Below are 24,240 nucleotides of genomic sequence, written 5' to 3' on the forward strand. Positions count from 1 at the left end.
GTTATTCCATGTATCACCAGTTCACTCTCTTTTGTTTGCTTTTTCTTTTTTAATCATTCCTGTTTCATATATTCTGAAACAAAGGCAAGAACAGGGGCAGCCCAGGTGGCTCAGTGGTTTAGTGCCACCTTCAGCCCAGGGCCTTATCCTGGAGACCCAGGATTGAGTCCCACGTCGGGCTCCCTGCCTGGAGTCTGCTTCTCCCTCTGCTTGTGTCTCTGCCTCTCCCTCTCTCCCTCTGTGTCTCATGAGAATAAATAAGATCTTAAAAAAAAAAAAAAAAGGCAAGAACAGAGGATGGAATATTTCCAATAGAATATCCTATTTTTTATCTCTTGTGGTAGGTTATTTTTTGTGAAAACCTTAACAGCTTTGCTCTCTCTGCTCATCCTCAGTGTTGCTCCTGTCACTGATGTACCCCCTGACATAGTAGTCTGCGTTATGTGACAACTTGATGAAGTTGCAAAAATTGAGTTGAGTTTCATGAGACTGAGTAATTTGCCTGCATCCCTTCCTCTCTGCCCCCCTCAGATGAGAAGCATTGAGACACACAGAATTACTCCTAAAAACTCAGGATGTTTACAGCCAAGGATACTCAATGTTTGATAAACATTTGCTTTACAGCTTTAAGCTTTAAAAATTTTAGCTTTAACAGTTTTACTGTTTATCAGGTTATCCAGTTGATCAAACTTTAGTAATTCATATATTGAGTGAATCTTATATTCCACTTTTATGGAAAAAAGATCACTAGCTTGGCTTTTTAGGCCTGTTCTGGGAGCTCTCACTGCATTCCAGTACCTGCTAGATCTCTGACACATCTTAGCACTTAACGAATGGTAATTGAAATATTTGAATAAGCTATGTTAAAAAAAATTTTTTAACAAATAAGCTAAAAAAGCAATAGTGTGCTTTTTCAAAAAGACCTGTACACACATACAGGTTTGAGAATATGACTATTTCAGAAGATAGCTAATGCTGTTTCACTTAAAATAGTACTGCAAATGTACAGGCTGCAGGTGAAAGATTTCAATACAAATGCTATATTGCGATTTAGTTGGTTCTCTTTCTAATTCAGCTCTTAAGCCTGCTGAATTGAAAAATTGAAATTACAGTGTTCTTTCTGTCCATAATAATGACATAACATACGCATTGATTCATTGATTCATTTAGCATTACTTAGCACCTACTGTTGTGCTGGATCCTTTCCTAAGCACTAATTATATAGCAGCAACAAACCAGACAAAAGTCCCAGCCTCAAAGGGTACAGAGGGTGACAGCACACAGACTGCCTGTGCATCAGATGTTCTGCAGTAATTAAGAGGTGGGCAGTGTTGAGCATTTTCTGTTTAGGCTACAGAATTCCTGAATGTTTTATTTTATTGAAATCTGAGGGTCTGTTTAATTTGTGTTAAATATCAGTAACTGTGCCTTGATTTTCCATAGTATCAGCAGGTGTTCTGAAGGGACTGGACCTTAACTTTGGATGCATTCTCATTTCTAATTCTGCCATTGTGGGCAGCCACGAATTGTCAAGAAATGTCCACCTTTTTGGAGTAGTTCTGTCACATGTGTAATTTTTTCTTGTCAGCTGAGCTATAAAATGGTAAAGCAGCAATGCCCAGAGAAAGCGTTTTAGGACAGATGCTGAAAAGTGAAGTTTGAGTATTCCCAGGCCTCCATGTCCCTTGTGTCTTCCCCTTCTCGTTAGCCTTTAGGGGTATTGTCACAAGCCAGAACGAGGCTGGGGCTGCTTCTTAGAAGGTGACCTTTGCTTCTCAGTCTTGCTAATTTAACTCTTACCCTTGTCAAAGCATTGGTGGGGTTTTTTTCTTTGTGGATTTTTGGTCAAAAAATGTGTTTCCATCGACTAGGAAGATACTCTTGTCAGGAAAAAGAAAGCTGTTTCTCAGTCCTAGAACAAAAACATACCCTACATGGCAGGCCAATGAGGGAAGTTGTAAGCGATCCCCCCTTTTCTAAAATACTTACCTAGGGAATGTGACGTTTTTCTCTCTTCGTCTAGGGCAGTTTCAAAATCTCTGGTATTTGGGATCTCCAAGCTAGGAGATGCCAAACCAAGGTGATGCCACCTTGGTTTCCTATAGCTAGATTCATAGACTACTAAAGGAAAAAATGCCCAAGCTCACAAAATACAGATTTCTATCCACTTTTGCCTCAGTGGAAGAATTGGGCCATTTTGGTAGCCAAGATCAGAAGAATCGTATTGTTCCCTGATTGAAATCAATAAATTGTTAAGAAATTGTGACTAACCACAAGTCTATATTGTATGGAAGAGTTGGGGATTATTAAAAAGTTTTTAGCTTAACTGTACCAGCTTCTTCAGGGAAGGAATAAAATTCACAGTTTCTAGGTTGTCCCTACTTCTGAGCATGAGTCACTAGGGACTGTTTCTTCATAAGTCCACCATTAAACCAGCCCTGGTTCCTGGCATTTCTGTGTATCTTTTAAGTAAAATGCAGATTTTGATGAAGACCCAGGTGTTCGGTGTTCTTCTATTTGTTGCTGTGGGTGTTTCCTGCTGAAATTTCAGCATTTAGCCAGGCATTAGAGTCTCCATTCTCTGGCTGGAAAGTGGAAGCATAAGGTTTCCTCAGAAATCAGCAGTAGGCTCTGTCTGGATGATCTTTATATATCAACTTTTTGAGAAATGTAACTTCACAGTGTAACTCATGGAAACTCTTGTGAATGTACAAACATTAAAGTGGACACATATGTAGTCCATTTAGAGAGAAATGACTCCTCCAGGCCTTTTCTCTGAAAGGCCTTGATTAGTTATTATCCTGGAAACAAAATGAATTAGGGCTCTTTTTCACCCTGTGCATTTTATGTGGGACAAAACATTTTAAACTTTATGTATTGTGCAATCTCCTTTAGTAGTACTATTTTGATTTTTGTTTTGGAAACTTTTTAAAAGATAGAAGGGAGCCTAAACTATTTTAAAAGGATTATTACACATTACAGCTAGAATTCTCAAAAGAATGAGCATATTTTCATGAGTAACTTTTTATGATTAAACGCCTTCAGTTTACTTAGTTAATTTAGCAGCTGATGACCTAATAGAATAGAACCTCATCCTGTATCTGTGTTGCCAGGGTCCTGATGTGCTTGGGCCTAAGCGTCATAAATGCTGCAGCACCGTAAGAGGCTGTCTTCATGAAAGTCCTGTGATTGCTTTTTTATAACCTTTGAGTGGAGTGGGGACACACTTTCTGATCTTTCTGCCAATTAATTTCAAAGTTAAAATTGATGAATTTTTATATTTTGAACATCCAGGTGGATTGTTACTTGAATAAGGAATCAAAACTTTTTTTTTTCCTGCATGTCTCATTTGTTTGGGAGAAGAAAGAATGCCTTATAACTGAAAACGTAGACATTGAAATTTGTCAGATTTTGGAATAACTGCTTGGTAATTTGTTGTTTTGGTTTGCTGCAAGCAAGATGTGCTCACCTGGGGGTATCTAAGTCACTAATTTAATTTTCAAAAGGAATTAGGAAAATAATATAAACTGGAATAAGAAATGAGATGTTGAAATGTAACTGCAACAAAAATCTTTGTAATTACCGTTGTTTTATGTTGGCAGGGTTTGTGTGACTGCTCTTCTGCTAAAATAGCTTAGTAAGTAAGCCTTGTCAGTTCGATTCATGCACTACCAAAACATAGTTAACTTACACTGAAATTGACTCCTTTTAATAAACTGGAGGTACCTCCAAAACTAGATAGCATTTCTCTTTCATACTAACGCAGAATAATGTACAGTAGTAGATAAACATTTTTAATCTCACGAAAGCATATTAGTTTTCTCCTTTTCCTCTTGAAGGACTAATGATTTACCACAGTAGTTTTTTTTCAGCTTTTTGATGGCAGTGTCAAAAAAGTGTACATTTCATTGATAACCTGTAATGCAAACGGAGAAGAAACTTGTGAGCACGTTGCCCATTCTGCCGTTCACATGCCATTTCCCTGTTCCGCCCATAGCGCAAGTGGACGTGCTGTCCGCCGCGCTGCGCGCTTCCAGCCTGGATGCTCGTGAGGAGGCCAGCGACGCAGAGAAGAGAAGTGACATGCAAGATGAGCTGGGTGTAAATGAGCTACCAAACTGTAAAATAAATCACACCGCCTCCGTGCCTTTAATCAGCGATGCTGTTGAGGTAATGCAGTCAGTAAAGTGTTTATCTAGTGAAAAATCGTTCCAATCAGAAGTCTTTTGTTGGGGAATAGTTGTAGCTAATCACTTTCAAATTAGTACATTCTGTTTGTTACTGATTTTTCTCAGCTCTCTTTTTTGCATAAAGTAATAGTAATTGTCACCACATCCTGTCTTTGTGACATTAGTGTGTCATGTTCAGTGCTTAGAAATGTAAATCCCAATCTCGTCTACATGACCATTTGAGTAGCCTCAACGTGTTAACGTAGCTCACTGCAGTGAAATAGTCTTACTGGAAACAAAGCCCTTTATCAAGAATAATTAACTCTTCCCTTTTCTTTTTGGAGAGGTGCTTTGTTTCTGATCGGACCATTTCACTGCAGCAAGCAACACAGTATTCTGAGCAGAAGATCGGGACTTGAGGCCATGTTGCGGAGGGGCCAGTGGCATTATCTGGACTCTGGAGTGTGAGGGTGGGTACTGTTACTAGCATCATCTTCACTGTGTACTTGGAGCTGTTCTGTGTGATCCTTCCCTAATTTCCTACCACATCCCTCACCCCCAGCCAGCATCAGGTGGTATTGATATTTCTTATCCCTTGTTTGTATAAACGAGGGGAAGGAATAGCACCACTGGTTGCTAGAATCAGAAGGTCACAGATCAGAGCAGCTTGAGTGATAAGCTCAGGAAAGAGTGCCTGCAAACACACTGGGGATGGAGAGGGTTCTTGGAGCCTCAGTGGATTTCTGTTTTGTTTTGTGTTCGATGACAGCTAGTCAAGTTAGAAATCTTACATAATACCAGTGCTTCAGAATGAAACCCTGGCTACCTGTCGTCATTGGAGATTTGAATACTGTGGTATCTCTGCATTTTAGAAGGTGTTTTGTTTGTTTGGAGTTTCTTGGAGCTATTAAAAAAGTATATTTGTGAAATTAGAAACAGCCAGGAATAGAAACAGTAGAAGAAAAATTACATAGGACATCCCATGGCCTCTACAATGTTGACCAAGAGCACCCCCTAAATACTATTTATAAGTAAGCTAATTTTAGATATTTGAGCCGCTTCAGAATTACTTCCCAATTTACATTTTTTAATGAGCTTATTCTGTAATTCATTTTCATACAGTTAGCAACCTATTCAGCAAGTTTAACTCAAGTCAGGGGAGTTCTTATGAGGTCTTAGGTATTTTCATAAGCTTTTACAAGCATGAAAAATTTATATGTATTTATATCTTTGGGCAGTCCTAAAAGGTAAGTAACCTTATAAGATGGTTTAAGTGAAGGAAACTTACAGAAGGGACGGTTCTTCACGTAAATGTTTTTTCCTAACAGAATATGGACTCCGCCCTTCGCTATATTCATAATGATTCAGACTTGAGCACCAACAGTAGTTTCAGCCCTGATGAGGAGAAGAGATCTAAAGTACAAGTAAGTAACAAGTCTTTATACTGTGTGGGTCTCTTGTTAATTGTCTTCTAAACCCATTTCCCACTGAATTTGGTTCTCCTTACAATGAACTTTTTAAAAAGAAGACTACTATATCATACTTGTGATAAAATTCAAATAGAGTAAAATATAAGCAGAAATCTTCCTCTTTTCACACCTCTGATCACATTCTTCAGAGTAACCATGGATCACAACTCCTTGTATATCTCTATCTTCTTTCTTTCGAGAGGAGGGCCTAGGGCAGAGAGAGCAGGAGAGAGAGAATCTCCACACCTAACACAGACATGACACGGGACTTGAACTCAGGACCCTAAGATCATGACCTGCGCCAAAGTCAAGAGTCAGATGCTTAACTGACTGAGCTACCCAGACTCCCCTGTGTATTTCTTCATAAACATTTTATAGGTACAGAATCATGCACACACACCCCTTTATGTCTGTCAAAGACAGAATCATGCCATCGTACCTAGGTATTTCATGATGCCTAATTTGCCAAGAATTACAAGATACAAGTCAATTTCAGAGATGAAAATACCAAAAAAGTCCCAAAACCATATAAAGTGCCATCAGTGGCAAGTTTTACTACTCCAATTTCAGAAATTTTAAAAGTGGGAAAATACACTTAAGAAATATTTGGACTATGACAGTTTGTACCTTTCTTCTGTGTGTGTGTATGTGTATCTTTCCATATGCTCACTCCTCCAACCCCTGACCCCCACCCACCACAGCAGCACAGTGTCAGCGCAGCGTGGCCTCCATCTTGAAAAAGGCGCTCTACCTTCCTTGGTGCCATACACACCTCCAAATTTAGCTCAATGATTTTACACACAGTGCTGCATTCATCGTGATTGTGTGTGCTATTTGCTTCTGGAACTGGTTTTCCTAGGTCAAATGGCATATGTTTTTTTATTCGATTTAGTAAAAAAATGAAGTTAGTACTCATAGTGTAGTACTCATCATAGTGTTGTAAACCTGCTTTCACCACTTCTATTATAGACATATTTTCAAGATCATAAAAACATTGTCTCTGGCTCCTGGGTGACTCAGTTGGTTAAGCATCTGCCTTCGGCTCAGGGATCAAGTCCGACATTGGGCTCCCTGCTCGGTGGGGAGTCTGCTTCTCCCTCTGCCTTTGCTCCTCCCTCTGCCCTGCTCATGCTTTTTCTCTCTCTGTCAAGTAAATAAAATCTTTAAAATATATATGTATTCTCATTCTCTTAATGAATTTAACTCAGTTTTAAAATATTTTTTAAATAAGTTTATATAGTTCACAATTCAAAAGATATTAAGCCATTGATGATACCTCCTTCTCGATTTTCTTTTCTGCCATCCACTTGGCTTCCCCTAAAGCAACCAAGATTTTGTATACATTCTTCTTTTCCTCACATTTATATGAATGGTTAGATGTTTATTCACTTCAAATTTTTATAGATAATTGCTCAGTTTCCATCGAAAGGTGGGTTTTGTTTTCATAAAATCCATGTTGGTGATAGTGCGCCTATTTTATCACTTTCACGAGATTATGTCAGACCAGATGATCTTTGCCGGCGTTAAGAGGTGCTGGTCTTTTACATTTAGTGATCAGTTCTAATCATCCTCTATGCTGTATTCTGTTTGAAGATCTTAACGTTTTTCTTCTGGAGTTGCTGTTTTATTTATGTATGTCCTTTAACATGTTTTTCCTGCCTCTTAGGATATACCTGAAGCTTTGAGACTGGGTTTTTCTCTGCTAGTTGAGATGCTCAACTAGGTGAAAGTTTACTCAATTTATGTCTAGACTGCTAAAACGCATCACTGTCGTGTCTCTCTCTTCGTTAGGATGTTGTGCCTCAGGCTCTGTTAGATCAGTATTTATCTATGACGGACCCGTCTCGTGCACAGACGGTCGACACTGAGATTGCTAAGCACTGTGCATACAGCCTTCCCGGCGTGGCCCTGACGCTCGGCAGGCAGAACTGGCACTGCCTGAGAGAGACATATGAGACGCTGGCGTCAGACATGCAGGTGAGTGGGGCGACAAAGGCGTTGACAGAGGGTATGCGTGGGTGGACGGCCTTGTGATCGTCCCTACAGAGCCCAGTAGCATTTTCTGTTCATGTTCCAGCAGATACTTGGTATTAGAGGAAATCCTATGCGGAAAAGCTTAGGAGGAATACCAGAGAGCTTTCTTTCTGAAATTTCTCCGCCAGTTTTTAAGACTGAGCAGGGATTTAAAACTAACCATTGGGATGCGTGGGGGGCTCAGCAGTTGAGCATCTGCCTTTGGCCCAGGGCACGATCCCGGAGTTCTGGGATCGAGTCCTGCATTGGGTCCCTGCAGGGAGCCTGCTTCTCCCTCCATCTGCCTGTGTCTCTGCCTCTCTCTGTCTGTGTCTCATGAATAAATAAACCTTTTAAAAAATAAAAATAGAGATGCCTGAGTGGCTCAGTGGTTGAGCGTCTGCCTTTGACTCAGGACATGATCCCGGACTTCTGGGATTGAGTCCCACATTGGGCTTCCTGCATGGAGCCTGCTTCTCTCTCTGCCTCTGTTTCTGCCTCTCTCTGTCTTTCATGAATAAATAAATGAAATCTGAACATAAAATGAATAAAAATAAAAATAAGCATCTATTCTTGCTATTCTGTTCCTATCTAATTGTTTGAAATCGATTAGTAACATTCAGATCTGTTAGCCTTCATACTCCAGCTGAGGGCTATACCACTCATTACCGTGTACTTCACTTATGAACACCGTCATCTTTATTTCTGCAGTGGAAGGTTCGAAGAACGTTAGCCTTCTCCATCCATGAGCTTGCAGTTATTCTGGGAGATCAGCTGACAGCTGCAGATCTGGTTCCGATCTTCAATGGATTTTTAAAAGACCTTGACGAAGTCCGGATAGGTGTTCTTAAACATTTGCATGATTTTCTGAAGGTAACCTTTAAATTCTTCTGCATAAAAGCACACTAAAGTTCTACCATAGGCCAAAATTTTTGGTTTTCTGTTCCCACCAAGATGGAGTTTCTGTAAGTTCCCAGAAAGAAAGTATAGCCATGAGTTGATAATGAGATATGACTTAAAAAGTCCCATTCTGATCACTTTTGCTGGTGTCGAGTTTTTAATTTTAAAATAATTACACTGAATTTCATTTTTAAACACTGTTAGATCATGATTACAAACACTTTTCAAAGTTATTGAGTTAAATATGTGTACAAAAATTACCTGAACATAGTTTGGAACCTTTATGTGATATTCTAGGAGTCTGTATTTTAGAAGTCGGTGTGCATTTAAAAGTGGTTTTAGAAGTGAACAGTTGTGATCTTACAAATTATTAGTCCTAGAATACTATTGTTTCTCAGAATGTAACCTTGAATTTGGCTCTTGTAGTTTGAAGTTTTGGGGGACAGAAGTAATGTGATCTCACTTTCACAAAACATTGGTATTGTGTTGTTATATTTTATACACATCATACTGAGATTTCTCGGCCTGTCCCAGTAATGTCTGTTATAGGTTGCCCCCACAACCCCAATTCAGAATGCAATCAGGAATTGCATATTGAATTTAAATATCTTGTCTCGTTAGCCCTCTTAAATCAAGAGTGGTTTCCTGACTTTGGTCTTTAAGGTAACTGGCATTTTAGAAGAGGCTGAGCCAGTTTTGCAGATGCCCCTCGGTCTGGTGGTGTTACACAGTGAGATTCAGTTTACACAGGTTTGCTTGGCAGGCACATTACCTATCTGCATCACATCGGGAGGGGCACAATCCCAGTGATGCTAACTCCAGCTACTTGATTATGGTGGTGTCAGCTCACTTTCTCCATTGTAAAACCACCTCTTTCACGATTAGTAATGACTTGGTGGGGCAATGCTTTCAGACTCCCAACACCTTTGTCTCTTGAGAGTATTTGCATCTGTACATCGGTACACACTTTGTTGCTATGTTGTTTGTAAAATACCAGTTTTCTATTTTTTAATTCCTTCTCCATTTATTAGTTGGCATTCTCATATAAAGTTGATCTTTTCCTTCTCTCCATCCTCCTTGAAAGTTTTTTTAGGGACGCCTGGGTGGCTCAGCAGTTTAGCACCTGCCTTCTGCCCAGGGCATGATCCTGGAGTCCCAGGATTGAGTCCCACATCGGGCTTCCCACAGGGAGCCTGCTTCTCCCTCCGCCTGTGTCTCTGCCTCTCTTTCTGTGTCTCTCATGAATAAACAAATAAAATCTTAAAAAAAAAAAAAAAAAAAAACTTTAAAAAAATTTTTGTTTTTTTTTTTTAGTGTGTGAACCCTGGAATTATTTTTTTATTCCATGTAATCCGTTTCTGTCCTTGGTTCTGAACATCAGTTTGGCTAATAGGAACTGAAAGCTGCCTCCTGTGCCCCTTTGATGGCCCCCTCACATTTAAGCACATCCTTACTTTCAGATCCACTTTCTCCTTTCTCTGCCCCAGCTCCTTTCTTTGCCTCAGCTGTTTCTCCAAGGAGCCTGTTTTTTCTAGTGGAGAGCGGTAGTTAGAAGCCACGATCCCGGCACTGGATGTGCACACTGCTCCCGGGGTGTCTTGTCCTTTACACCTTCTCAAGGGACAGGAGCTAGGAGGGGCTTTTGGTTTGGGGTATTTATATATATATATATATATATATATATATATAACTGAGCTTAGCTTCCAGTCCAAGACCATTTCCTCTCCTTTTTCCACTTTGTTTTTTCTTTTCTCAAAAGAAAAAACTCTGTTCTGAACATGAGCCTATTCAGTCATTCACTCAGTTCCACAGCATACATGAAGTAGTTTCAGAATTACTCCACCGGGGACACCTGGGTGGCTCAGTGGTTGAGCAGCTGCCTTTGGCTCAGGACTGATCCCAGGGTCCTGGGATCGAGTCCCATATTGGGCTCCCTGCAGGGAGCCTGCTTCTCCCTCTGTGTCTCTTCCTCTGTCTCTGTCTCTCATGAGTAAGTAAAATCTTTAAAAAAAAAAAAAAAAAAAAAACTCCACCAGTGTTTCTTACATCAACTCCACTAAGTGTAATGTTCAAGATTTCTTTCGGCACTTTGTCCTTAGAATGTGTTCAGGGTCACAGTACTTTTTTTATGTGTTTGATATCAGTTAAGTTTGTTTGCTTCTGTTTATATCAAGTTTTAAGGTTTCCCCCCTTGCCGACCATAAACCTACTTTAAAATGACTATGGAGCAATTATTGGGATAATTTTTTTTTTCATTCATCAAATATTGATTGAGCACCTACCATGTGCCATCACAGTGCCATGCAATGGGCTCACATCTGTGAATAAGAACATATTGCTGTCTTCAAAGAGTCCACAGTAACAAGGGTGTCCTATGAACATAGCAGGTTAGTCCTACCATATATCTGTGCCCAGGGTACTGTAGGATTCAGAGGAGGTCACACATGGTTCAAGGAACAAATATTTCAGTCGAAAATAAGACTCTTGACAGTAGATGGGATTATCAAGGAAAATGAACTTAATGTCAATTTTAAAACAAGTAAATATACCTACTACATCTGTTCTCAGAAGAATTAATAACTATATTACAAGTTTTTTCAGTCTAGTAAAAGTTATAATGCCTACATTTTGTCACTTAAATAAAAAATGAATTTTATTTTGTCACTTCAGCTTCTTCATATTGACAAAAGAAGAGAATATCTTTATCAGCTTCAGGAGTTTTTGGTGACAGATAATAGTAGAAATTGGCGCTTTCGAGCTGAACTGGCTGAGTAAGTTCTAACAATTTATTGGACCATGTTTGGAGGGGTATTTATTTCATGTTTACCTTTTCTGGATTTGTTCATTACTTTGTATAGATTAAGTTTCTGTGTCATGTTCTCTAAAACATTTCTTGAAGGGTCTTGCCTGCAGTGAATTTTTTCAGCTTTTTTTTTTTTTTTTTTAACTATTTCACCTTTTTTATTCTTATTGTGAAAAATACACATAACCAAGTTTGCTATTGGTGAAATTTAGTACATTCATAGTGTTGTGCAACCATTACCATTGTCTAGTTCTAGAACACTCTATCCTCCCAGAAGGAACACCATGCCCTTTCACAGTCATTCCTCATCTCTCTATACCCTTGACTTCTACTTTCTGTGGATTTGCCTATTCTGAACATTTCATATAAGTAGAATGTTATAGTATGTGGCCTTTTGTGTGTGACTTCTTCACTTAGCATAATGTTTTCAAGATTCATTTGTGTTATAGCATGTGTCAGAACTTTATTACTTTTTATGACTGAATACTCCATTGCATACCACTTTTTAAAATTCATTCACCCGTCTACACATTTGAATTGTTTCTGTATTGTTGGCTGATGTGAGTGGTGCTGCTGCGAACATCCATGTATAAATTTTTCTTTGAACAGTTATTTTGTGGTGGATTTGCTGGGTTATTTGGCAATTTTTTTTAATTTGTTGAGGAACCACTAAACTATTTTCCACAATAATTATACCATTTTACATTCCCATGAGCACAGTGTACAAGGATTCTAGTTTTGCCACATCGTCTCCAACACTTGGTATTTTCCTTTTTAAAAAAATTATAGCCCTCAATAGAGTGGGTGTGAAGCAGTATTTTGTGGTGATCTTGATTTGCATTTAATAACTAGTGGTGTTGAACACCTTTTCATATGCTTGTTGACCATTTGTATATAATCCAGAGAAATGTCTATGCAAGTCCCTTGCCCATTTTATTAATGGGGTTGTTTGTCGTAAGTTGCAAGTGAGGTCTGGAATCTGGAATATATAAAGAACTCTGGCATTTTTTTTTATTTATTTATTTATTTATTTATTTATTTATTTATTTATTTATTCCTGAGAGGCACAGAGAGAGAGAGAGAGACACAGGCAGAGGGAGAAGCAGGCTCCACGCAGGGAGTCTGATGCAGGACTCGATCCCAGGGCTCCAGGGTTGCGCCCTGGGCCAAAGGCAGGCGCTAAACCGCTGAGCCACTCAGGGATCCCCTCTGACATTTTTAAAAGACGTCTTTGCTGGGTCCAGAATTGGGACTGGCCGTCTTGCTTGCTGTTTTCTCTGTACGTTCAGGGGGTCCCCCGCTGAGTGCTGGCCTGCCGGGTTTCTGACGGAGTAGGCACACGTCTTCCGCTGGTGGTGTGAGGGGAGAGGCCGCGTTTGGCTCTGTGGTCGCCATGATTGCCTGGAGCGCCCGGCGCGCCTGGCTTCCTCTCCCCGGGCCTGCTGGTCAGCGGTCCACCGGCAGCCGGTGGCTCTCGTGCACCCCTGCAGAGCCGGCGGGTCTCCCCGCTCCCTCGGCTGCAGACCACCACGCGGATGTGGGAGGCTTGTGCTGGAAACGGGGGAAGCTGTCATGTGGGCTCAGCCCCAGGCCCTGAGGCGCCGCGTGTGCCTGGCTCCGTCAGATTCCCCTCCCCACGGCACGCAGCCTCTGCCTGTGTCTGTGGCCAGTGCTGGGCAGAGGCCGCTGCCGTCCGCAGCGGGAGGAGACCTCTGCTTGTTACCGGGGTAGGGCCTTAGCCCAAGAAGCCGCGCCGCGCCGCGCTCTGGGGTGGAGTTCGTTCTTCTCCTCTGCCCCCGGCTGCAGTGTCTGCCTGTGCCCGTGGGTGGACGGGCTTTGCTGCCCCCCTGTCAGCGCCTTAAGGCTCAGGCTTGGTAAAGAGAGGAGCCCAGGGAGGTGCATGGGACTTTACCCCTGTCCCTCAACATGTGTCACTCATTTCCTGCCTGCTGAGGGGCCTCTCTCCAGTTTGCTTTCCTGACCCCAGACTTTCTCCTGAGGTATGCACCCGGGGCAAGCCAGCAAGAACATTTGCAGAGTCAGAAAATGGAGTCGAGGGACACCTGGGTGATTCAGCAGTTGAGCATCTGCTTTTGGCCCAGGGCATGATCCTGGAGACCCGGGATCGAGTCCCACATGGGGCTCCCTGCATGGAGCCTGCTTCTTCCTCTCCCTGTGTCTCTGCCTCTCTCTCTCTGTCATGAATAAATAAAATCTTAAAAAGAGAGAGAAAGAAAGAAAAAGAGAATGGAGTCAATCATTGAGCCTCTCATTTCTGAGTATTTATGTGTGTGTGTGTGTGTGTGATATATATACACACACATACATACATACAGGCACCTTGGTTATTGCTACATTATGTATATTCATGCCTATAGTTACTCCCTGCTGATAACGAATGTAAATAGTCTTAAACATGAAATCTGAAAGGCAAAATCTCACTGGTATTGGAGGTATTTTTTCCCGGGCATTGTTGCAACTACTCAAAGTAGCCAGGAGGATACGGTCAGTCTTCGGGTCTACCCAGATGTGATAGGAACAGTCACTAGAGGACCTCTCTGCTTCTCTTATCTCTAATAAGGGTGTCATTCCCTTAGGAGCTGCTCAGAGCTTGGACACACACACCTCAGGCTACCTAATACTACTTACTAGAACTTCTTATTTAGGAAACTGATTTGTAGAAGGAAGTTTCTCAGCATTCTGAACAGTTACATATGTCCATGTTCCAACTGAACATACAAGGAAATGCTTTGCTCTGTCTCAGTCCCTGTGGACATAGAATTCCACGTTTGTTTTCCTTACGTTTTGAGGGGAGGAGATACTTGAACTTGCATAGTGTTTAAAAACATTTCTAGAGACATACAGACTGGTGATGACTCTGTACATGAGAGACCACATTGCTCACTAGTCTTTGCATGTGTTCATCTTACAAATAGTATCCAGTATTACAAATTATTCAGATGATTAACTTATTTTCATTTATTTATTTAAAAATTTTAATTATATTTTTATTTTTATAATTCATTTTTGTAGACAGCTGATTTTACTTCTAGAATTATATAGTCCCAGAGATGTTTACGACTATTTACGTCCCATTGCTCTGAATCTATGTGCAGATAAAGTTTCTTCTGTTCGTTGGATTTCCTACAAGTTGGTATGTGTTACAATTTTTTCAATTTTAGAACAGCACACTGTTTAATAAGATCCTGGAACAGAAAGTCTTCCTCATGTCTCTGTGCTCCCCCTCCTAGGTTAGTGAGATGGTGAAGAAGCTGCACATGGCAACGCCCCCCACGTTTGGAGTTGACCTCATCAATGAGCTCGTAGAAAACTTTGGTAGATGTCCCAAGTGGTCTGGCCGGCAAGCCTTTGTTTTTGTCTGCCAGGTAAGTGAAGACTTATGCGTGCATGACACATTTTTCTATCTAAAACTATGTTTCTTCTTTCACTCTGCTTCCCAACACTCTCTTTCTGATGCTTAAGGAACACTTTTGCCCTCTGGCTCTCCAGGGGATCACCTGTTCCCCAGTTGGTGTCTGCCTGGCTCATCCCACAGCCATCCACTAGGGGGCGCTCGGGGTCCATGGCATAGCCCTTGGGGGGGGGGGTGTGGGTAGGTGGTGTGGGGTGTGTGTGTGTGTGTGTGTGTGTGTGTGTGTGTGTGTGTGTAAATGAGCATGACTGCACACTCCGGGATTCAGGAGAGCCATTAAAAACCTATTTGTGGGGACTTAAAATTATGTCCTCTTAGTTTGGGGTTCCCGAGCGCGTGGAATGATAGTTTAAAAAGAAGTAGCTGAAATCTGTAGTGCTTGGGCTGTTAATAAAAGATAATGTTAGCCAGTATTCCAGGGTTTGGCGATTACCTTGGCAGATTAAAGGAACTGTTTGTCCTCCTAGACTGTCATCGAGGATGATTGCCTTCCCATGGACCAGTTTGCTCTGCATCTGATGCCGCATCTGCTAACCTTGGCAAATGATCGGGTTCCGAACGTTCGAGTGCTGCTTGCAAAGACGTTAAGACAAACTCTCCTGGAGAAAGGTGGGTAGGTGACTGTTAGGAAAACCGTGTGCTGCGGGGAGGAGGTATGCAGACTGTGCGGATGGAGACGTAGCTGAGCGGAAGCACTGTATGTTCCTACGTGTTATCTGATGGGAGAAGACTTGAGTTGTCAAGTGGGGGCTCCCCCTGAGAGAGGGCACAGGTTAGATGACAGGGACTTGTTCGCCTTCCTGCTCCAGGGGCATTTCTTCTATAATCAAGACAGTCATTTGAAAGATTGGGTATTCTCTTAAGACAGGATGAAAAACTGCCATCAGTCTGTCCCACGTGACCTGTGTTACTGTTGCTCAGGGCCAGGAGGCATGTTTGTGTTTCCTCCTCTTCACTCCTTAGGCAGAAGACAGATGCTTCCTGGTATTTGCTTTGCTGCCACATACTAATAAGCTGCTCAAGATTCAGCTGTGTTTTATTTATTGTCAACGCCCCCCCATATCTAACAAATAGCATTTAAATGCATGAACTCGTGAATGAAGCATAGAAATGTTTGTTAATAGACTTCTAAGAATATGGGTAAATGAATACTGCTTTTCCCTCCTTTAGAATTCATTTAAATTGTTTTAATAGTAAGGAAATAGCTAAAGAAAACTGGTTCTCAACCTGTGTGTGTGATTGGTATTCGGGGTGTTTGTACTGAGTGAATTAATACCTATCACAAGTATAAGTGTTAATATATTTATTAGCTTTGCTGCCATTTAGTCTGTTCTAAAAACAAGATAAATCGTACAATTCTCTTAGGCTTGTGATTTTTCTTATCACACCAGTCAATTTGGATTACTATTTGTAATTCGACATAGCTTGGAGAAATTATGTTTATGACTAAGAACTTAGTATACTCATACTTGATAAAACTGAAATGTTAAACTCATTTTATTTGTAATCTGCACTTTGCATCTCCAGAATATTTCCTAACCTCTGCCAGCTGTCATCAGGAAGCCGTAGAACAGACCATCATGGCTCTTCAGATGGATCGTGACAGTGACGTCAAGTATTTTGCAAGCATCCACCCTGCCAGTACCAAAATCTCTGATGATGCCATGAGCACAGCTTCCTCAACCTACTAGAAGGCCGGAACCTCATCCTTCTGCTTCATAGGGAGCCAAGGGCTGACAAGTGCTCCACACATGCGATCTGGGCCAGCCTTGGGGAGGAGGAGAGACCTTCCTCGCTTGCAGATTAATTGCAGGTGCAAGTTGCCTACATTGATACCAGGGATTTTAAGAGTCAAGAGAAAGTACAGTAAACACTATTATCTTATCTTGACTTTAAGGGAAAATAATTTCTCAGAGGATTATAATTGTCACCGAAGCCTTAAATCCTTCCGTCTTCCTGACTGAATGAAACTTGAATTGGCAGAGCATTTTCCGTATGGAAGGGAGGAGATTCCCAGAGACCTGCATTGCTTTCTCCTGGTTTTATTTAATGCCAGATAGATGGAGTGGCAGCCAGAAGGTGGCTGCGAGCCAGGATGTGACCGAGACCTTCAGTATTAGCCGCACTGTCCCCACGCAGGCAAGGACCTGTTGGTTCCGAGGCCAGCCACCCAGCCCGGCCCTAAGTGTGAATAGTTGCCGACGTGTGTAAATGCGAAAGGAGATTGGGGGGTGGGTTTCTCCTAAGGGCTTGATGCTAACACTAAAATAGAATCTGATTTTAACTCTTAAATGCAGCATATTGCTGTGCACATTTACAGAATGTTGGCTGAGTATCTATGTCCCGATTTTCTTCATGCTGGTCATGACCCGAAGGAGTGGATTGGCGCGTGCTGTATGTCAGGTGTTTTTAACTTGATCATGATCGGCTCTGAGGTGCAGCTTTACTTCCCACGTGTACATACCTGTGACCACTCTTGGGAGTGCTGCAGTCTAATCATGCTGTCTAAACTTGTGGCACAAGTTCTCTTGTCCGAATAAAATTTATTAATAAGATTATATAGAGAGATATATACACTTCTGATTGTTTTCTAGATGTCTGCAAATAAATGCAATTTGTGACCTGTATTAATGATTTAGTATGAAGTGGGAAAACTAGATTAAAATATTTGTCTTTTACCTAGTTTAGTAATTTGTTTGCCATCTGCATGTGCCACTTGGGGCCAGGTTCTGTTCCCAGCAGACAGCGGGGTGTCCCAAGTTCAGCCCAAGGCCCCGGACACGTAGTCCTGCAGCTCTGAGTCCCCACGGCCTCTGCACAGTGGGAACGGGAAGCCATGCCCCATCTGTGGCCGAGCGGCCTTGCACAAGCTGGGACTGGGACGCTGCAGACTGCTGCATGGAGGTGGTGGTCGCTCTTCTGAGCCCAGCTTGAAGGACCCTTGGCCTGAGTCCCTGGGGTGCACCTGTGAGTTTTGCTTTCCATGACTCTGCCGGCAGGATCCCCTCGAGCCTCGGGGTGCGGATTGGGGAACACGTAGGCTGTGTTGTGTACAGACTATCATAGGTGAGACCTGTGTCTCTGCCTCTTGCATTACAACCCTGCGAGTGGAAGTGTGAGCCAGTTGCCCTGGGATGGAGGAAGCGGGGGTGCACGGCGGTCTACGGAGGGGGATGGGGGGGTTGGGGTTGGTGGGGCCTGGCCCACACAGATGGGAGGAGGGCGCAGCCCCGGAATTTCAGTTGTGTAAATTATGTGACCGTCACACACGAAGCTGCGTGGTGGGTTTTTTTTTATTTATTTAAGGTTTTATTTGTTTATTCATGAGAGACACACAGAGAAAGGCAGGGACACAGGCAGAGGGAGAAGCAGGCTCCATGCAGGGAGCCTGATGTGGGACCTGACCCCGGGATCAGGCCCTGGGCCGAAGGTGGTGCTCCACCACTGAGCCCCCTGGGCGTCCCGGTGCTGCGTGTTCTCGTAAGCGACAGCAGTAATAGTATATTCAGGATAAAGGACTTGAATTTAGGGCAAGCGTACGAAGGCAGCACAGGCCCCTTCCCCGCTGGCCCGGCCTCTCCGCGACCTCGCTGCTGCTCGGCGCTGCCCTTGGAGCCCTCCCGCCGTGGTCGCCCCTGAAGAACCGCGGGCCACAGGAGGTGGGGGCTCCGCTCCACACTCAGTGCCACGTGGGCCTGAGCCGGGCTGCTCCTGCCTTGGGGCGGGAGCGGCCAGGGCTTCTAAGGGAGAGAAGTGGGCTTCCGGATGCAGCACAGGACCCAGCAAAGGAGGAAAACTGACCATCCGAGCAGATCTTTGAAACCCTCCAAGAGGTAAAAACTGCAAACCAGCTCAAACTAATTTCATAATCGGAAGAGGAATCAGGTGGTGAGTATGTCCTCATAGGCATTAATGCGGGGCGGCTAATCTTAGGAGATATTCTCTTCCAATCCATGAGCATGGAATATTTTTCCATCTCTTTGTGTCTTCCTCAATTTCTTTCAGAAGTGTTCTGTAGTTTTTAGGGTATAGATCCTTTACCTCTTTGGTTAGGTTTATTCCCAGGTATCTTATGCATTGGGTGCAGTTGTAAATGGGATTGACTCCTTAATTTCTCTTTCTTCAGTCTCATTGTTAGTGTATAGAAAGGCCACTGATTTCTGGGCATTGATTTTGTATCCTGCCACACTGCCGAATTGCTGTATGAGTTCTAGCAATCTTAGGGTGGAGTCTTTTGGGTTTTCTACGTAGAGTATCATGTCATCGGCGAAGAGACTGACTTCTTTAATGTCTTTTTGTTGTCTGATTGCTGAGGCGAGGACTTCCAGTACTATGTTGAATATCAGTGGTGAGAGTGGACATCCCTGTCTTGTTCCTGATCTTAGGGGAAAGGCTCCCAGTGTTTCCCCATTGAGAATGATATTTGCTGTGGGCCTTTCGTAGATGGCTTTTAAGATGCTGAGGAATGTTCCCTCTATCCCTACACTCTGAAAAGTTTTGATCAGGAATGGATGCTGTATTTTGTCAAATGCTTTCTCTGCATCTATTGAGAGGATCATATGGTTCTTGGTTTTCCTCTTGCTGATATGATGAATCACATTGATGGTTTTACGAGTGTTGAACCAGCCTTGCATCCCGGGGATAAATCGCACTTGGTCATAGTGAATAATCCTCTTAATGTACTGTTGGATCCTATTGGCTAGTATCTTGTTGAGAATTTTTGCATCTGTATTCATCAAGGATATTGGTCTATAATTCTCCTTTTTGGTGGGGTCTTTGGTTTTGGAATTAAGGTGATGCTGGCTTCATAGAACGAGTTTGGAAGTACTCCATCTCTTTCTGTCTTTCTGATTGTGAGTCTTAAGCAACGTCAACAAAGGTGAGGAGGAAAACGGTATTTTTCAAAAGCTGGAGCTTAGTCCCCCCGCGGGGAACTCGGAGGCCGCACTCCTGCCTCTGCCCCGCCTCCCCGGGGGAATCTTGGCTGCTCCCCCCTTGTCCGGGAGAAATTGTCTGCAGGCTTTGGTGCGTTTTCAGAGTGTCTCTTCACCCAGGCCCCAGGCCACCAGACCTCCTGTTGGCGGAGTGGAATGGCTCAGGGGGCTGCCTTCGGGCTGTGATCCTTGTGCTTAAGTCTTGGAGGTATTTCTGTGATGCCAGACCATGATTTGTCTGGAACCTTCTAGCGGAATTGGCAAATGCTGAGTTCCTAACTACACTGCAAATGCCCTCTGAGCTGTCCAGGCGATGGCACTCTGATTCTTAGTTTGCGGGGCAGGTGGTCAGGTGCACGGTGTGTGGCCAATTCTTCTCGTACCTGTTCCGTCCAGGGCCCACTTCATCTTGGGCGAGACTGTTTCCTGGCGTGCTGGAAGCTGAACGTGCTGAAGGAAGCAACTCGAAAGTCTGGCACTACAGTCGTGGGACCGTGGATGCCTGAAACGCCAAGCTGATATTTTGGGGGAGCATCAGGAAGCAATACTTCTTCACAGATTCTGCTCCAAGGAGGAGGGAGCTGTGGGAGGCGGTGGCAGGTTTTCAACTGACCATCTAGAGGAAAGAGCGCTGCATCCCTGCCCCGGGACACACGCGAGGATTTCCTTTAATGGGAACATTTCCATGCAAGATTCCAGGAGACCGAAGGAATGGGTGATGGGAGGAAAAGAAACTCCTGGCAACTCACACCAAGCAAACAGCCTCTCTACAATTAATAATCTTCTGAGTCAAACCAGAGAGAAAGAAGTTGAATCTGGAAATGTAAGCAAGACCTGGCAGTTCTGTTGTATTTGTGAATTCCCCATCTTCAGCCTCTCTAAACTCAAGAGCAGGGTCGATCCCTTTAGTAGCAAAGGTGACAGCAGGTGTTCATTCAGTGGTCAGCTTTTATTCCATGCAGCGTTTTATGTGGCTGCTTTAGGTTTATTTCCACCAGGTCTCATTTTAAGTCAAGTCTTGCTGAAATACATGTGGCAAGATTTGATACTTGGGTTTTTAGTCAGAAACTTTATCCTATAAATCTTTCACTGTGCCCCACTGTGTTTAGGGTTCACAATGCCCACGGCTGTTAGGAATTGGACTCCAAGCATCACTTGGGTAGTGTTTGTAGATGTCCCGTGAGGAAGCTGTGCTCAGCTCAGGTCCCCATCCGGTTCCCGTGAGCTGTCCCGGCCCAGAGCTTGCCGGCAGCCAAGCACGAAGAAAGTACAAGATTGGGAGCAAAAACCCTGGAGGAGAAGGAAGTTGCACGGAACGTTCCCTCAGCCGTCACCCAGGGGAGGGCAAGCAGGACAGCTGCGGATGGGATGGGACAGACTCAGCTCCCCAGAGGCCACCCAACTGCCATTTAAGCTCTGATATGCCACAGCAGGGACGTGGCCCCCCAGTCCACGAGGAAGTCTCGGTCTCCTGCCCAGTAAGAACATGCTGCGAGCTGCATCTGCGTGCATCATAGGGCTGCCACTGACTCGGTTTGGATGGCCGTTCTTTATGAGATTCTTCTGGGCTTTTTAGTTCTCATTCTGGCTTTTAAATATTGCTGGCAATTCAGGATGCTGCCTTCAAACGTTCTTGTACATGTCGGTCACCTGGACTCGGATGTTAAAGTACACACTGTGATCCAGCAGGTCCGGGGTCGGGTGTGGGATCTGGCACTTCTCCCAAGGATCAAGGTGACTTCTTTTTTAAAAAGATTTTATTTACTTATTCATGAGAGACACAGAGGCAGAGACATAGGCAGAGGGAGAAGCAGGCTTCACGCAGGGAGGCCGATGCGGGACTCGATCCCGGTACTCCAGGATCCCGCCAAACCGCTGCCTTCCCCCCCCCCCCCCGGGCTGCCCTCAAGGGGACATTCTTAAATACCAGGATCCTAGAGGCAGCCGTGGGACATTACTGTTCCCAGATTAATCCCCTCTAATTCGGATAACTCCACCGGCACAGTTATCAGGTTCATGTAATCTCTGAATCTCGTTGTCTGTTGCAAACGTCTGTTGCAAACCGCCGCTTTACGCTGTGCGGCCGCCCTGGAGCCCTGGAGCCCCGCCGCCCTGGAGCCCTGGAGCCCTGGAGCCCCGCCGCCCTGGAGCCCCGCAGCCCTGGAGCCCCGCAGCCCTGGAGCCCTGGAGCCCTGGAGCCCCGCAGCCCTGCCGCCCTGGAGCCCTGGAGCCCCGCAGCCCTGGAGCCCTGGAGCCCTGGAGCCCCGCAGCCCTGCCGCCCTGGAGCCCTGGAGCCCCGCAGCCCCGCAGCCCTGCCGCCCTGGAGCCCTGGAGCCCTGGAGCCCCGCAGCCCTGCCGCCCTGGAGCCCTGGAGCCCTGGAGCCCTGGAGCCCTGGAGCCCCGCCGCCCTGGAGCCCCGCCGCCCTGGAGCCCTGGAGCCCCGCAGCCCTGGAGCCCTGGAGCCCTGGAGCCCCGGAGCCCCGCAGCCCTGGAGCCCCGCAGCCCTGGAGCCCCGGAGCCCTGGAGCCCCGCAGCCCTGGAGCCCTGGAGCCCTGGAGCCCCGCAGCCCTGCCGCCCTGGAGCCCTGGAGCCCTGGAGCCCCGCAGCCCCGCCGCCCTGGAGCCCTGGAGCCCCGGAGCCCCGCAGCCCTGGAGCCCCGCAGCCCCGGAGCCCTGGAGCCCTGGAGCCCTGGAGCCCTGGAGCCCCGCAGCCCTGCCGCCCTGGAGCCCCGCAGCCCTGGAGCCCCGCAGCCCCGGAGCCCTGGAGCCCCGCCGCCCTGGAGCCCCGCCGCCCTGGAGCCCTGGAGCCCTGGAGCCCCGCCGCCCTGGAGCCCTGGAGCCCTGGAGCCCTGGAGCCCCGCAGCCCTGGAGCCCTGGAGCCCTGGAGCCCCGCAGCCCTGGAGCCCCGCAGCCCCGCCGCCCTGGAGCCCCGCCGCCCTGGAGCCCTGGAGCCCTGAAGCCCCGGAGCCCCGCAGCCCTGGAGCCCTGGAGCCCCGCAGCCCTGCCGCCCTGGAGCCCTGGAGCCCCGCAGCCCTGGAGCCCTGGAGCCCTGGAGCCCCGCAGCCCTGCCGCCCTGGAGCCCTGGAGCCCTGGAGCCCTGGAGCCCCGCAGCCCTGCCGCCCTGGAGCCCTGGAGCCCTGGAGCCCCGCAGCCCTGGAGCCCTGGAGCCCTGGAGCCCCGCAGCCCTGGAGCCCCGCCGCCCTGGAGCCCTGGAGCCCTGGAGCCCCGGAGCCCCGCAGCCCTGGAGCCCTGGAGCCCCGCAGCCCTGCCGCCCTGGAGCCCTGGAGCCCCGCAGCCCTGGAGCCCTGGAGCCCTGGAGCCCCGCAGCCCTGCCGCCCTGGAGCCCTGGAGCCCTGGAGCCCCGCAGCCCTGCCGCCCTGGAGCCCTGGAGCCCTGGAGCCCCGCAGCCCTGCCGCCCTGGAGCCCCGCCGCCCTGGAGCCCCGCCGCCCTGGAGCCCCGCCGCCCTGGAGCCCTGGAGCCCTGGAGCCCCGGAGCCCTGGAGCCCCGCAGCCCTGGAGCCCTGGAGCCCTGGAGCCCCGGAGCCCCGCAGCCCTGGAGCCCCGCAGCCCCGGAGCCCTGGAGCCCCGCAGCCCTGGAGCCCTGGAGCCCCGCAGCCCTGCCGCCCTGGAGCCCCGCAGCCCTGGAGCCCCGCAGCCCCGGAGCCCTGGAGCCCCGCCGCCCTGGAGCCCTGGAGCCCTGGAGCCCCGCCGCCCTGGAGCCCCGCCGCCCTGGAGCCCTGGAGCCCTGGAGCCCCGCAGCCCCGCAGCCCCGCCGCCCTGGAGCCCTGGAGCCCCGGAGCCCCGGAGCCCCGCAGCCCCGCAGCCCTGGAGCCCCGCAGCCCTGGAGCCCTGGAGCCCTGGAGCCCCGCAGCCCTGGAGCCCCGCAGCCCTGGAGCCCTGGAGCCCTGGAGCCCTGGAGCCCCGCAGCCCCGCCGCCCTGGAGCCCTGGAGCCCCGCAGCCCCGCCGCCCTGGAGCCCCGCCGCCCTGGAGCCCTGGAGCCCTGGAGCCCTGGAGCCCCGCAGCCCCGCAGCCCTGGAGCCCCGCAGCCCTGGAGCCCTGGAGCCCTGGAGCCCCGCAGCCCCGCCGCCCTGGAGCCCTGGAGCCCCGCAGCCCCGCCGCCCTGGAGCCCTGGAGCCCCGCAGCCCTGGAGCCCTGGAGCCCCGCAGCCCTGGAGCCCCGCAGCCCCCCGGCCCGGAGCGCCGCCGCCCGTCCCCCACCCCCGCCTGCGCAGCGAGCGTCCCCTTGACCGCCCGCGGAGGCCGAGCTCCCCTCGCTCCCTCCGGCTCCGCCCGCTGCTCCTCGGCCCGTGGCCGCCGCCCGCCGCCCCTTCCGTTCCGTGCGGTGCTGGGGCTCCGCCGGGGCTCTGCCGGGGCAGCCGCGAGGGTCGCCGCCCCGTCGGGCTGGGGGTGGCCCGGGGAGGGGGGGCCTGCACGGAGGCAGAGCCCTGCACGGCTCGGGCCCCTGCGCGCCCGTCGGGCCGGCCTGGTGGCGCCAAACGCCGTGTCCTTTGGGCCCCGAG

At 47.2% G+C, this 24,240-nt stretch overlaps 1 protein-coding gene across 5 annotated transcripts in view; it reads left to right on the forward strand.

The window, feature by feature from the left end:
* Positions 1–17,465, forward strand: part of PPP4R1 (protein phosphatase 4 regulatory subunit 1) — a 61,821-nt gene extending 44,356 nt beyond the window's left edge. For all 5 annotated transcript variants that reach the window (XM_072734876.1, XM_072734875.1, XM_026005953.2 and 2 more), the window contains 9 exons: positions 3,998–4,170; positions 5,498–5,593; positions 7,430–7,615; positions 8,363–8,524; positions 11,222–11,322; positions 14,388–14,508; positions 14,606–14,740; positions 15,255–15,396; positions 16,315–17,465. In XM_072734876.1, coding sequence (XP_072590977.1) covers positions 3,998–4,170; positions 5,498–5,593; positions 7,430–7,615; positions 8,363–8,524; positions 11,222–11,322; positions 14,388–14,508; positions 14,606–14,740; positions 15,255–15,396; positions 16,315–16,478 — 1,280 coding nt within the window. In that variant the 3' untranslated portion in view covers positions 16,479–17,465. The remainder of the gene's footprint in view (positions 1–3,997; positions 4,171–5,497; positions 5,594–7,429; positions 7,616–8,362; positions 8,525–11,221; positions 11,323–14,387; positions 14,509–14,605; positions 14,741–15,254; positions 15,397–16,314) is intronic.
* Positions 17,466–24,240: the final 6,775 nt, after the last annotated feature.

This window comes from Vulpes vulpes, chromosome 13 (genome assembly GCF_048418805.1).
Source record: "Vulpes vulpes isolate BD-2025 chromosome 13, VulVul3, whole genome shotgun sequence".
In the NCBI taxonomy this organism is placed as follows: domain Eukaryota; kingdom Metazoa; phylum Chordata; class Mammalia; order Carnivora; family Canidae; genus Vulpes; species Vulpes vulpes.